This window comes from Phaseolus vulgaris, chromosome 5 (assembly GCF_000499845.2).
Source record: "Phaseolus vulgaris cultivar G19833 chromosome 5, P. vulgaris v2.0, whole genome shotgun sequence".
NCBI lineage: Eukaryota > Viridiplantae > Streptophyta > Magnoliopsida > Fabales > Fabaceae > Phaseolus > Phaseolus vulgaris.
The window spans coordinates 39,278,402-39,292,653 of NC_023755.2; the positions used below are offsets into that span (position 1 = coordinate 39,278,402).

The 14,252-nt window shown below is 28.4% G+C and overlaps 1 protein-coding gene, 1 long non-coding RNA gene and 1 other non-coding gene across 8 annotated transcripts; 1 reads left to right on the forward strand and 2 right to left on the reverse strand.

Moving 5' to 3' along the window:
* Positions 1-546: 546 nt before the first annotated feature.
* Positions 547-620, reverse strand: TRNAI-AAU (transfer RNA isoleucine (anticodon AAU)). Its single transcript has one exon. It is a non-coding gene; the product is annotated as a tRNA-Ile (tRNA).
* A 1,325-nt stretch (positions 621-1,945) lies between these two features.
* On the reverse strand, positions 1,946-4,499 carry LOC137834543 (protein IQ-domain 26-like). Of its 5 annotated transcripts, none has more exons than XM_068642570.1 (4): positions 3,930-4,499; positions 3,063-3,391; positions 2,627-2,833; positions 1,946-2,546 (listed from the first exon to the last, which is right to left on the reverse strand). In XM_068642570.1, exons 2-4 carry the CDS (start codon positions 3,366-3,368, stop codon positions 1,962-1,964), a joined length of 1,098 nt encoding a protein of 365 aa, XP_068498671.1. In that variant the 5' UTR covers positions 3,369-3,391; positions 3,930-4,499; the 3' UTR covers positions 1,946-1,961. The 5 variants fall into 5 exon arrangements, with proteins under 5 accessions (XP_068498671.1, XP_068498672.1, XP_068498669.1 ...); XM_068642571.1 differs by having other exon boundaries at positions 4,326-4,486; XM_068642568.1 differs by having other exon boundaries at positions 1,946-2,549; positions 3,930-4,486.
* A 4,306-nt stretch (positions 4,500-8,805) lies between these two features.
* LOC137834545 (uncharacterized) lies at positions 8,806-10,733 on the forward strand. 2 transcript variants are annotated; one of them, XR_011084916.1, is made up of 3 exons: positions 8,806-9,189; positions 9,272-9,350; positions 9,681-10,733. It is a non-coding gene; the product is annotated as an uncharacterized lncRNA (long non-coding RNA). The 2 variants fall into 2 exon arrangements; XR_011084917.1 differs by lacking the exon at positions 9,272-9,350.
* Positions 10,734-14,252: the final 3,519 nt, after the last annotated feature.

Sequence of the window (14,252 nt, forward strand, 5' to 3'; positions counted from 1 at the left end):
TAAATTCATAATATAAAAATTAAATTTCACTTATGTTATAATTTATAGTGTTTTCAAATTAAGAAAAATCTAATTGACAATGTCCCAATATTTAGAATTGACACCATAATAATTTTTTAAATTAAACAAGGATTATAATCAATCTTATAATATTTTTTTTTTCAATGATTTTATAATGAGTACAATAAATTCATCATAAATTCATAATATAAAATTTAAATTTCATTTATATATTATATAGTGTTTCCAAATTAAGAAAAATCAAATTGACAATATCCCAATATTTAGAAGTGTCACCGTAATAATTTTTTAAATTAAATAAGGCTTATTATCAATGTTATATTTACTTTTCTAATGATTTTTAAAATATTACAATAAATTCATTATAATTGGTTTTGGCTAATTTAATCAGTTTTAAACTCGTCAACTTTTAGGAGACTACCAATAAAGACATCCAACACTTGCTAAACCTGATTTTGTTTGCAGAAATTATTATTTACACATTTTTTTTAATGCATATGCATTAAAAATAAAATAAAAAATTATTGGCCCATGCAGGTCTCGAACCTGCGACCTTCGCGTTATTAGCACGACGCTCTAACCAACTGAGCTAATGGGCCAATTGATAATAGAAAACTAAAGAAACTATTTGTTAAGATATAGAATATTCAATGCAAAATTGAAAATAAGAATTTGTTTTTTGGTTTCTTTGTTTATTATTTTTAAATGACGTAAAGAATACAGTGAAACTTGTGATGAAAATGAGGTTTTTAAGTAGTTGGTAACACATTTAAAAAAGAAATTAGTTACATTGAAAATCATTCTAATATTTTAACTGATTAAAATATATAAATAAAAAAAATAACATATACAAAATTGAAAACAGGCTATAATGGATGATTTTAAAAACTTTAAGACTAAAACCACGTAAAAAATAAATTAAAATAGGATAAAATGATAACTAAATCCTAATTTTTAAAATTTTTACTTAACTTATCTTGAATAAGTTTAAATTATACTTTACATTGCTCAAATTCAAGTCAGAATCTTAGATTTCAGAAAACATTTAATTTCAACAATCATTTTTGAATTATATATTTATAATAAGTTTGTTTAATTGAATGGTCATTTCATATTATTTTACATTTATATTATTCATTTTGAAACGTGTACGATAACATTGTTTCAATTTCGTATTTCTTTAACTCTACATTTTAAAATACACAATTTAACTCTACATTTTAAAATTAATTGTATTGTCAAATATTTGTCAAATCAAATTCGAATCCGAAGAGTCATCTCAAGTATATACACATATATATTTAAATTATGTCATGATCACTAAATTCCAAAAGTACAATAAATTTGTGTCATAATGAATAAATTTGCGTCATGATCACAAAATGTAATGTTTACACTTTCATCTTTGCAGTATCACTGATCACGGTCTCTCTTTTTTCTTATGTGATTGTCTTTTTTGAAAAGCTAAAATATAATAGAAACATTTTAAAAAATTAAAAATTTGTATTACTCAGATGATTTTAACTTTATTTAAATTTTTATATATATTGAAAATTGTTATGTTCATAATCTATATAACATAATTTATTAAAGTTTTAAAATTATCTTAGTGAGTATTTTAAGAAAAAAAATTGTAAACATATTCATGAGTGGAATGGCTTAAACAGAAAGAAAAAAAGTGCATGAATGTATAATTTTGTTAGAATTTGAAAGTCAAGAAAATGAACAATAGTAAAAGGATTAGAGTTTAGACTGAAACAACCTGTGATAAAACTAAACCAGGTTCTTTAATCTTTAACATGAACAATGGTTTGTTACAAGAAAAAGAAGAAAAAGTGTCCTAAAGAAAACACTCTGTTACTAGCATCAGCAAAACAAATTTAAAAGTAATCACTTCAATTCATTGTCTTCTTCATTATTCATCTTGATTCTCTGCAGGACTACATAACCTTGTCAAAAAAGTAGTAATCTTGAGTTTTTGGGTTGGATGACCACTGTTTTCCAACACCACTAACACTGTTTCTGGCTGCCATAATTTCATTGATTGAAAGCCTTTTTCTTAGTTCAGGTCTTTGCTTTGGAGCACTGTGAGACCTTAGTTTGGCCTTAGAAGAGTGAGTATTGGCCATGTAGTTGGGAAAATTGGAGCAAGGCCTGAAGGTATCCCCACAAACACTCTTCAGAGGAGTAGCTGGTATCATACATTTTGGTAAACGAGGTGTGTTGTGTGCTGTGGTGAACTTGTTGTCTTCATCAAGATTGAAGAACCATTCAAACTCTTGAGGGTGCTGTTTTTGATGAAGTGAGATTCTACCTTGAACTGGACATGGAAGAGAAGATGACATTGCTTGATACTCTCCACATTCAGACATTGCAGTGTTGATGCTCCTGCATCTTGAATGGGCCATGCGAGTATCAACCTCAACAACTTTTGAGCTCTCATCAAATCCATTCCAGGGCTCCTTAGAGTATATGGTTGCCCTTCTATTGCCACATTGATAATTTCTTGTTTCATCAAACAGTTGCTGCTACAAGAGAAAAAATTAGAACAAAAAATATGACTAATGTTGAAGGAAAAAAGATTGAACAGTGACCAATTTTTTACCACATATTTTCTGGAAGGAGATTCTGGATGAAATCTATTCTCCTTGTCCATGGAACGACGAGCTCGAACTGATCGAGCAACAGCTTGAGATCTTATCATTGCTTGAACACTGTGAAGAGTTGCAGCAACCCTTTTTCTAACTAGATACCCTCTAACAAGAGCCTGTATCTTAACCAATCCTTTGAGTGCTCTGAGAGCTTTTCGCGCCTGAATGCAACACATTGTTAAAAGTTGAATCAAAGATTTAAATAGTTAAACTTATTTGGAGAGAATCCACCCCATGAATGAAAAAAAATCACTGTTTCATCAATAAGCTAAAAGAGAGTATGTTGGAATAAGAATGCAATTCAGCAAACATGTGTAAACCAAGCAAAAAATGAAGAACTAAAAGCAATTATATTTGAAGTTCATTGGAAGACAAAGTAGTGTCACCTACCAAATAACCTCTGAAAAAGGATTGAATTGACACAGCAGCCCAGCACTCCTTGCTTCCAATTAGCAAGGTGTCTCTGCCACACCTTCTTGATTTCTCAACTTGTTTCTTCTTCACACCCTCTTTTTTGGCAACATAGAATCTGTGTCCAGTATGATCAAGGGTGGATGGTGTAATGTGACTCTCTCCATCCTTCTGTGATTGTTTCTTTTCTCTCTTGTCAGGGGCCAGTGAGCTCGAATAGCCACAGTAGTCTCTCTCTTTCTTTATTCCCAGCAACCCCTTCAACCATCTAGTAGCTTTGCCCATGATTTCCCTCTCTCACTTGCAATCTGGAGGGTGAAGTCAAATTTAAACTCAGATATGAACCAAGTGAAGTGAATTTCCCTCTGGGTGTATAGAGAAGGAGGGTGTATAGTGGGTGAACAAGTGTAGTAAGGAAATGAATACAAGTGGTGCTCAATGCAATGTGACACCAGCAACTGGTGCAATTGGAAGTCAAAAAATAAAATAGTGATATAGCAAAAGGGTAGAATTCAGTGCAAGGAAAGGTCTAAAAAAATCTATCAGAATGTATGACACAGGTTGCAAACAGGGAAGTGATGAGAAGAGAACAAGTTTTGGAAGGAAGGAATAGATTAATAATACTATATCATATTAACAAACATCAAAGCTTTTTAAATGAAAGGATAAGTATGTATATGGTTTTGAAGACAAACCTCTGACACAAATGAAGATGAGAGACAAGAATTAGAGACAAAGAAAGAAAGGTTAAATTCCACACAAGAAAGTAATAATAATCACTGGAAAAAGCTTAACAATGTGTTGAATTCAAAAGAGAGAAAGAGCGTCTAATTTTCAGTCACTCACTCCAATAATGGTCTCTGTTAACCTACAAAAGACACTGTCAATTAATTCTGAGTTTCCCACTGGCTTGTATTTTTCTACTACTGAAAAGGCCTTCTAGCTCTTTTCTTCTCTCTCTCAATTACTGCAGCAACAACGTGTACTACTAAAGATAAAAGATACCACTGACAAACTCATGATGGTTTCTGGTTCAAACCCTTCAACGCTGGGTTACCCTCTTTTGCTGTACTAAACATCAGCATAGCCATTAAAAGGGCACTTATATCATCTTTTTGGTCCCAGGTAATGGGTCAAAATGAGTTTCTGATCTCAGTTTCTTTCTTGGAATGGAAAAAAGATCTTTCAGTTCCATGCAGTATCTTTCAACAGTGATTACAGAAAACTTTCTTGCATCCTTACCTTCCCTGCTGAAGTTTCTTCTGCTACAAAATCTGAAACTACACTTGAGTGAAAAGGGTATTTCTAAAAAGAGTGATGAATGGAAGTGTCAATGGAATTTTCATATCCAATGCAATCAATTCTAGATTCTTTCTCCCCTTCACATTTCCAAAGCTTTTGATATTTGACTCTCTTGGGGTAAACAAAATTAATAGCACCTTATTAATCATGTTTGATTTGGGTTGTTGGATTTGTTTACAATTTTTGTTTTTTTTCTTCAAATATTGAATCAATATCTTGGGGGTTTTGATATTTGTCCGATTTTATGGGGGATGTTTTGATATTACTTGATTTTTTTTTTACTCAACATTTGTTGGTTTATTTATTTATATATATTATATTAAATATAGATTTTAAAAAATAGAAAATATAAAGTATGAATTGTATAATGATCTTGTTTAGGAATGAAAACAAAAATCACACTGCATATTTGAGCATAGAATTATAAAAATATATATATATATATATAAATAATGAAATTTCAATAGAAAAAAAAATTGTATTTTTTTTCAATGAATACTGTTATTTTTTTGAAAGCGAATATCAATTTTAAATTTTAAATGTGTAATAGTTTGTTGTTGAACGGTTTATTAGTTGTGAAAAAGTAAGTAATTTTTTTTTTCATATCTTCATTATCTTAAAATTATAAATTATAGTTTTTATCTTTTTTTATTATTTAGTTTACTTTATATTTTTATTATTTGTATATAGTAGATATTTAAGTAAAATTTCATAAATATCTCCTCAATGTAATTTATTTTTATAAAATTAGTAAAAAAAATTGGTTTTATTAATATGAATAGTTAAATTGCATGATTTTTACTTAGAGAATTTGGATATATAGTATTAATATATCTCAATAATATGAATAAATGATAAATTGTAGGTAAATTAATATTTAAAATTAAATAAAATAGTATTATTCACATATTTATATTAAGAGGGTAGATTTATAATTTATTTTAATAAATACGAATATATTATATCCACATATAAAAATATTCCTTTTTATAAATAAATTTTAAAAATGATATTATAGTTTAAATTGATTTTGAAAACTGTTTTTCCAAAACAAAATTATATAAATTATTTAGCTTTTCTTCCACCAACTGAAAATCTTTGGCTCGCCAAACAACTTTATGTTTTTCTTTTTTCACTCTCATTATGTATTTTTGTTATTTTTTATTTATTTCACGTTGTAACTCAAATTTATTTTAATTATGAAAATCAAATAAATCATAATTCTTAGCATTCTATTTTTTTTAATCTTAAAAAAATATGGAAATAAGAAAATAATAAATAAAATTTGTAAATTTTTTAAATTAAAAGAATTATGAATGATATATTTTTTATAATTTGATTATTTCTATAATTCAATTAATGAAGGTATTATAATTTTATTTTTTTTCAATAATATGCAGAAAAACATTCTAAATATCTATTTTTAATTTTATTTGGTATTCCATTTAAAAAGTAATTTAATATTTTTTTCTGAAAAATATATATATAAATATATACATATGCGCACAGGTGCAACAACACCAACACTTGTGTTTACGCTAATTATTAATAACTTTAATTATAAATTAACATTAATATGTCATTAATCTTAAAATCTTCTATTCTTTATTCTCTATTTTATAAATTAAAAATGATTAATGATCTTTTCAAAATAAAATCACAATAATAAGTATAAGTTTTTCTTATTGTACTAAAGTTGAGATATATCAACGCACCGTTTATCCTATAAAAGATATTACAGATATTATAAACATAACTTACAAAATGATGTTAAAAATATAATTTTTATTAATATTTTCATAGTGTTATATGTAGGTATATAATAAACTTGTTATTTTTATAATAATTAAAATTAATTAATGTTTAAATTCGTATACACCTATGTATATTTATTAAATAGGAATAATAATATATTCACCATTAATTATTAATAAAATTTTAAATCCTTTTTTGGATCCCCACACCCCAAAAAATAAAATTAAAAAACTAATGATTCAAAAAAAGAAGAAAGAAAAACTCTTAAACTTATTATTACAAAGTGGACTTTAAGCCTAACTCAACTCCATAAAATTGGATCATAGGGTTGAGGTTTGCTCCCACTTATATACAATGAAAGACTCTAATCTCTAGTTGGGATTCCAACACTAATGTTTGAGAGGTAAAAGTAAGTAACTATGAATCAATCTTTTAAAAAAATCATCATAATCTAAAATAAGTTATTGAAATGAAATTATATTATTTTATATCTTAGCACCAATTAAGATAACCTTTCAAATGTTAGTATTTGACTGTATTCTCCATCCATTATTCACACACCAAAATGTCCCCACATGTGTCATTTGTTAGGTTAGTTGAGTTTTGTCAGAAGTGAAAGTACCTCTGCTTGTGTTCAGTTAAGAACAAAAGTTATCTATGTTTTATGTACCCAAAAAAAGAAAGTCAAAATATTTCTCTACTATTTTCTTTAAAACACCATTTATAAAAGTTTGTTAATTAGATAAATATGTTTATAGATTTAAAAAAATTAATTGAAAAAATAGAGTAAATAACTTTTTTTGAAAGAATTTAATTTTAGAAGATGATTTGTAATATATCAAATTTGCTTTCTTATAATTAATTCAATTTTTTGTTTTTCATTAACCAACTGTCCTATAATTTGAAATATTACACACAGATGTTTTGATGTACCATTGAGTTTATTGCCATTTATTGGGTATGAGTTGTTCAATTTTTTATAAATTATTTGTACCTACCTCAAGTCATAGATAATATTATTAAGGTTACTTACAATTACTACACTAAAAAATCATAAAATAAAAATTAATTTTAAAAATTAAAAATAATTAATTATTATATTAACTAAATTAGAGATTATTTTAAAGATTAAAAAAACTATTAATTTATAAATTCGTTTTTATTATTGATAAATAGTTTCTAAATTGGTATCTAATTAGCTACCAAAATTTTTGCTACCAAATTTGAAATCTAAATAATTGGTAGGTAAAACCTTGGTAGCTAAATAAATAACAATTTAGAAACTATTTATTAATAATAAAAACTAATTTAGAAATCAATAATTTTTTTAATCTTTAAAATGATATTTAATTTAGTCACTATATCGACTAATTATTTTTTGTCTATAAAATTAATTTTTATTTAATAATTTTCTTGTTATATTTGAAGTATTATTTATTTTAGAAGTTAATACTCCATACTTCAGGATATATTAACGAGTTGGAAGACGAATAATGATTAACTTTATATTAATTTTGGATAAAAAATATTTCATAGTCTTTTTTAGTTGAGATTATAAGTATTTTAAAAAAATTAAGATAATTTTGTTTGAACATAATAGAGTTTCATGCTGCTAAGCTTTCCTGAAGTGAACAAAATTTATTTTATAATTTCTGTTTTTAGATTCTTATTTAGTTTTTCTTTAGTATCTCTCTTTTGAGGGGTGAGAGTTAGATGTTGTAGGAAGAAGTTGTTGCGTGTGAAATTGGGATAGTTTATTGTTTGGCAAGAATTTACAGAGATATTAATTCCAACTAATTTTATAGTTGGAACATAAAAAAAATTAATCTCTTTCTGAATGCCAACTATAATTTCCTCATTTTATTTGCAACTCTCTCTTTTTCATTCCAACTGTTACTTCACTTGCACAATTTTTTATGGTGAATTTTTCAACTGATTTGTAATATTTTAAAATTTAGTTAGGCCAATTAAATGCAAAGTTATTTTAATTTATAAAATCCATCCTATATATATTTTTATTTTAAAAACATCAAATAAAATTATATCATTTCACTACAAGAAAATTATTAAATAGAAGTTAATTTTAGAGAGCAAAATAATTAGTTATTATATTAATTAGATTAAAGACCATTATATAAACTAAAAAATTATCCGTGTCTAAAATAATTTTTATTATTAATAAAAATTTATAAAATAGTTTTTAAATTGGTATCCGCTACCAAAGTTTAGTTATTAACTATTTATATTCTAAATTAGTCTCTATTAGCCAGACTAATTTAGAATATAAAATATTAGTAGATCAAATTTTGCTAGCTAATTTAAATATCAATTTAAAAATTATTTTATAATATTTTATTAATAATAGAAACCACATTAAATATTAATAATTTTTTAGTCTCTAAATTAATATCTAATTTAATTAATTCACTGACTAATTATTATTTTTTCAAATTTGATTACTATTTAATGATATAACTTTCTTATATATTTATGAGCTAAATAGATTTTGAGTTAAATTGGAGACTTTGTTATGTTTAAAAAAAATTGAGTATTAATTCTTTTGTATGATCTATGCATTTGATGATTTGAGTAGATCTCATTATGTTTTGTGATTTGAGTAGATATGATTTTGAAGGAAAATGGTTTCTGAAGCGAGTGTTGTACTTTTCTGCATCATCTATAGATTACATAATGGGTCAGCGATGCAGTTGGTACATTAGCAGAAGATAGGTCCACAAACAACAGCGTCCTCATTTTAGGTACTACAACAAATGCACCAACATACATGTACAACCTACGTACATCTTCAACCTCATTTTCTTTCTTTCTTGGGAAATGCTAACTGTTTATTCTCTTGCTTTCTTAAATTGTGTCAATGGATCTTCTACAAACGCAACCATTTTGTAATATCATAAATCTAATCAAATACTACTCACTGCAGCTCATCAATATAGACTGGTGAAACTTTCTCTTACCTTCCATTAACTGAGTATATTCGTTCTTGCTTGCTTTAGATGCAGAGACTTTGAATTTAAACCCTGCCAAACAGGTGAGTGAGTTTATATTGCTTCATAGTTTCATTGGTTAATTAGATAACTTTTTTACCTGAAATCTTATGTTCAATCATACAGTATTGATCTTCAAGAGTAGTATGCAAAAATGGCTAATTGTTTATTCCATCACACTATTGAAAGTTGCATTCACATTAAGGTAGACTATACTATTAGGATTTTTAGTGGTTGGTCACTCTGTAGTATAGAATTAATCACAACTTAAAAAGTGCCTCAATTTAAGGTTAATACATTATTGTAGCTTTATCACCAATTAGATATGATCTCTAAGGCTTTTTAATAACTCCAGCACTGTGAAGCTTTTCAGTACTATTTCTGTTTCTGAATGAACTTCCACTTGGAGCTCTGCCTGCAATTTTTCAGTGTTGTTTTGAATTTGTGATTCATCATGAGTCTAAATGCCATGTAAACCTACTATACTTTGTTGGGAATTTCAACAATGGTATCTGATACCCTGCTGGTTGTTAAGGTCTGCAATATTATTGTTGCTATGTGACGTTATGCTCCTCAATCTGCTGCTGCCATCTTGGTATATATCCTGAAAAAAAATTGGAAAAAGACAAGGGTGATAGTCAAAAGCACATGATAGCCATGGATGGTGGATTTTGAGCATTAAGCCAAGTATGGGAAGTTCTGATAGAAGATCAGTGCGTGGAGGAGGTGTTTCTGAAATCATTGTCTGAATCATTCTTAAAAAAGGTTAATGCTATTGAATACTCTCATTCCTTGTAACTTGATGGTTAATAACGTTTTATGTAAAGCAATCTAACTAGTTCTTGGCATATTTCCTTGTCCAATTCACAAAAAAGGTTTAAATCAAACAGGGGTGAATCTTCTCTTATGTATAATCAAAGAGACTGTTATGGTAAATTATTGGATGTAAGCATGTGTTTGTGAGGAATAAGAGTCATTTTTCTGTTAGCTTGATTCGAATCACGAGAAAGTGAAGGAAGAAGTGGCTTCTCGTGTAATAGAAAAAGGGCGTGGCAAGTTGCCTACAGTGCACTTCATTCCAATGAGACTACACAAAAGTGGATTAGTTGCTCTCCACTATGGTTTTTCAAAACACAAGAGTAACAAAACACTATTACAGGTCAATTTAAGGCAGAAAAAGTTTCAGATCAGAATACTGTACTTGAAATTGTAGGACGGGTAGATTGAAACAGAAACTCATCAGATGTAAAATATTTACCTTGTCTTGCACTTTTACTTAGTAGACCAATTCTTTCAAGTTCACTATGCTCTTTAAATTTCTTATGAGTTGGACTTTATGTCATGTAACATCTCATTAGGTCTTAGAAAACTTGCTATATATCCGCAAGCTTCCCCTTGGATTTTTGTGTCTGTTTGCTTCTGCTTGCTGGTTCTGCTGTGGCTCTGCTCCACAACCGAAAAAAAGTGGTATGGTGAGACCTCCAAGAAACCATGTAACACTACCTAATTTCTATGGTGTCTGTGTTGTTTAGAATAAATAACACAGTGTTACCATTTTCTCTGAAAATGCATTTACTTATATTTTTCAGTGGGTTTTACTTTTATGGTTTCATGTTTTCTATTTATTCATAATTGTCCTAATCCTATGAGATGTAATCAACTTTAAGTAAATACCCTTTTAATCCAGTTATTGTTAGTCACTTATTATACGTCTTGTTACAATTTCATAGAGAAAAATAACAAAATATAGATTTCACTATTTTTTTATGAGTATAGAATAAATAAATAAAATGAGAAACTTTAAAGATGTCTCGACTCTTATATAATTCTTCGACTCTTATATAATACTTCAGGATGTTTCAACGGTTAACAAAAATTACCAAAAGTCAACTGCTCAAATCCTAATAAACATATATTTTTCAGACTTTACAAACCTTTAAATCAAACTTCATTTAAAAAGAATGACAAATCAATTAAAAAAATGACAAATCACACCAAAAAAAACTTCTACTATCCTATCCGAGTTCTTACCATCAGACTTTAGTCTAAATATAAATTCCACGGACTTTTATATAAATTTGATGATAGAAAAATGTTGTTTTTGAAACTACTAACAAAAGTATATCAACAATTATTAGTTAATTGAACCTCTTTCATGCAAATGTTTAAAATATAAAGCAGTGTTAATATATGATTGTGAATGTTACTAGAGATGAGCAACAGCATGAGATTTGATAGGACAAAAGGAATCTGATAAACCAAGTTAACCTGAGTGCTTACCAGATCCCATCTGGGGCTTGTGGTGCCATTAGGAATTAACCACTTTTGATGTTTCCTCCAAAGACATGCAATTGCAGGGATTGTGAGGTTGTTTTTGCTTGAAGTGGTCCACTATGGTTGAAAGTGAAAACTAGCACTTGGTTTGTTTTTTTCCTGTTTTTCCCCCACATATCTTTGGTATATATTGATCCCATTATTTCGATAATGGTTATGCTCTTTCATTTCTTGCAACTTAGAGAACTTATGATGGTTACGTTTCTTAAAGATGGTGGCATGGACACAAGTAGTGATGAATGACAGTGGTTAGTATGACACGAATTGCGTTAAAGAAGACGAAGGTATGGACATAAGTAGTGATGAGTGGTAGTGGTTAGTACGACAGAAATTGCATGGGAAACAACAATGAAATCATTTCATTTTGAAAACCAAAATAACACTGAAATAATTCAGATCATCTCATACTATTTTCGCCTTTAATATTTACTATATATATAATATTTCATATGCAGATAGGATTTAATAATTATGTTATTGAAATAGTCCAATAGCTTTTAAAAACTTTATTATTAAAGCATGTTCTTGAAGCTCATAGTTTAATGATTTGAAACCCTAATCAGTACTCCATAATCCTCATGCGCGTGTGCCTGTTGTTTTGTTACAGCTTCTTCTCAAGGCTCGTGGTTTTATAACAACGGTTGCTGATTTATAATGATAATTCTAGAACCGTTGTTATAATCAACTGATTTATAGTACTTTCTGAACCGTTTTTACATGATTTTTTAATTGTTAGTCATAGTAATGTAATTATAAATGCGAGATAGCATAGTAGTATAGTATAGTCGGTGCTGTATTTTTTTCAAACTATTTGTTATTTAGTCCATTCATGTGTTCTATTTCTTTTGTTTTTGGCTGTTAAATTGCAGTGATAGTGACAAAAGAATGCATAAAAAAGAAGAGGAGCTTGACATAGTAATTGAATTTTGACTAAAAAGGGCACCTATTGGCCAATAGCATACTTATTATGGTTACTTTTATATATATTGGGGAAGGTGCCCCAAATTGTTGTGGTCTCCTCGAGTACTGCTTTGTTTTTTATTTGTCCACGCAGAAATGAAACCCTAGTTGACGAGTTTCAGAACCTTGACCCACTTGTGGAAAATGGGATCAATAATAATTAGTATAAGAAATGTGATACCCTAATAGAATGTTCGTCAAATTTTAAAAGGGTCTAGCTTTCATAATATATATGTGTGTGTATATATATATATATATAACTTGGCCAATCATGATCTGGGTATAAAAGAACGTGAATAACTGAATATTTTTGTGCAGTGTCCAGAGCATGATCGATCGTGTTATGTACCCTTTAAAGGAGGATCCTGCAGGTCCTGAGTGCCTTCATAATACTCTCAAACTGATAACAAAAAATTTATAAAAAAAAATGAAAATGAAAGGAATCCCACTCACACCTGCATGATTACATCTTTGGCTAAGAACAGAAGGGTTGGGTCAAAGAACAAAAGTTACTAATGGGTGATCCATTATCATTATTATTCATATACATATAAATATACATATATATATATATATATCATCACCACCCTTTATTTTCCCAAACCCATTAATTACTTGACTTTTTATCACTCACTGATCTAAAAGCCTATTCTTCACTATATATATATATATATATATATATATATATATATATATATATATATATATATATATATATATATATATCTGTCATGGTTTTAGAGGCGGTTCTAGCTAAAACTATCCGCCTACTACGGTGGATCTAACTGCAGAGATGGCAGAACAGAAGCTGAAGGTGAAAGTGATGACACCATGATTTCTCTTGTTCATACTGTCGTCTAGTCTACACAGGCACACAGGCTCAAGCCAGGCAAGTTACTGATGAAGCCTATATATATATTAATACTTAATTGTTATTACCTATTAATTTTTGTTCCACTAGCTAGATGTGGAACTAGATGTGGTTGCTGTTTCGTTTTTCTCTAGCTAGTGATTATTTGTGTTCAAAACAAATCCAAGAGAAACATGTTACATAGATAGAATACGACCACAAGGATATTGAAGTCTATGCTGAGTTAATAGGTAGAGGCTAGCTAGCTACTGATTAGGGATGGAATCTTCAGCTGTATAATTTTTTCTTCCTTTGCTTTGCCCCTTTTCTGGTGCACCATATGTTTGTACTTTTCATGAATTTTTGGGTTTTATCTGTCAGAGACTGTTAATTAATTCCATCAAGATAAAGAACACATTTATTTCTTTATTATGGGATTAATGTTTGTTTAATTAAGTGATTCTTGTGAAGGGTTTTTTTCTCCCTTTGATATATATCAGATCTTAGCTCCTATATATGCTTAATCAATTCCTTGTTTATTTGGGACATAGGAGAGAAAGATTAACATCAGAACCATATATTCTGTTGGTTGCCACAAGAAATATATCATTCTATGTGCTCTTCTCCTTTTGAAAAGTTTTGTATGGTTGGTGAGATCTTAATCATTTTAGTTAGCATTTTCGCAAATAATGATCACAGTACATAAGATAGTATCTGTAACTGAAGGATTGCCAAGGTTTTCTTCATAAACAAAGTTCTTTGGCAATCAAATAACTCACTATTTGAACTGTGTAAAAAGCTAGAAGCTAGAATGTGAACTGCGGTATTAAAGTTGAACAGAAGATGCTACAAATTTCTAAGTTGAACGGTTTTGCATATCTAAAAGTAATTTGGAATGTATGAGTTGATTTGATGCAAATGGAGTTAATTAAACTGTGCATGAAACAAAGATTGAAGATGGAA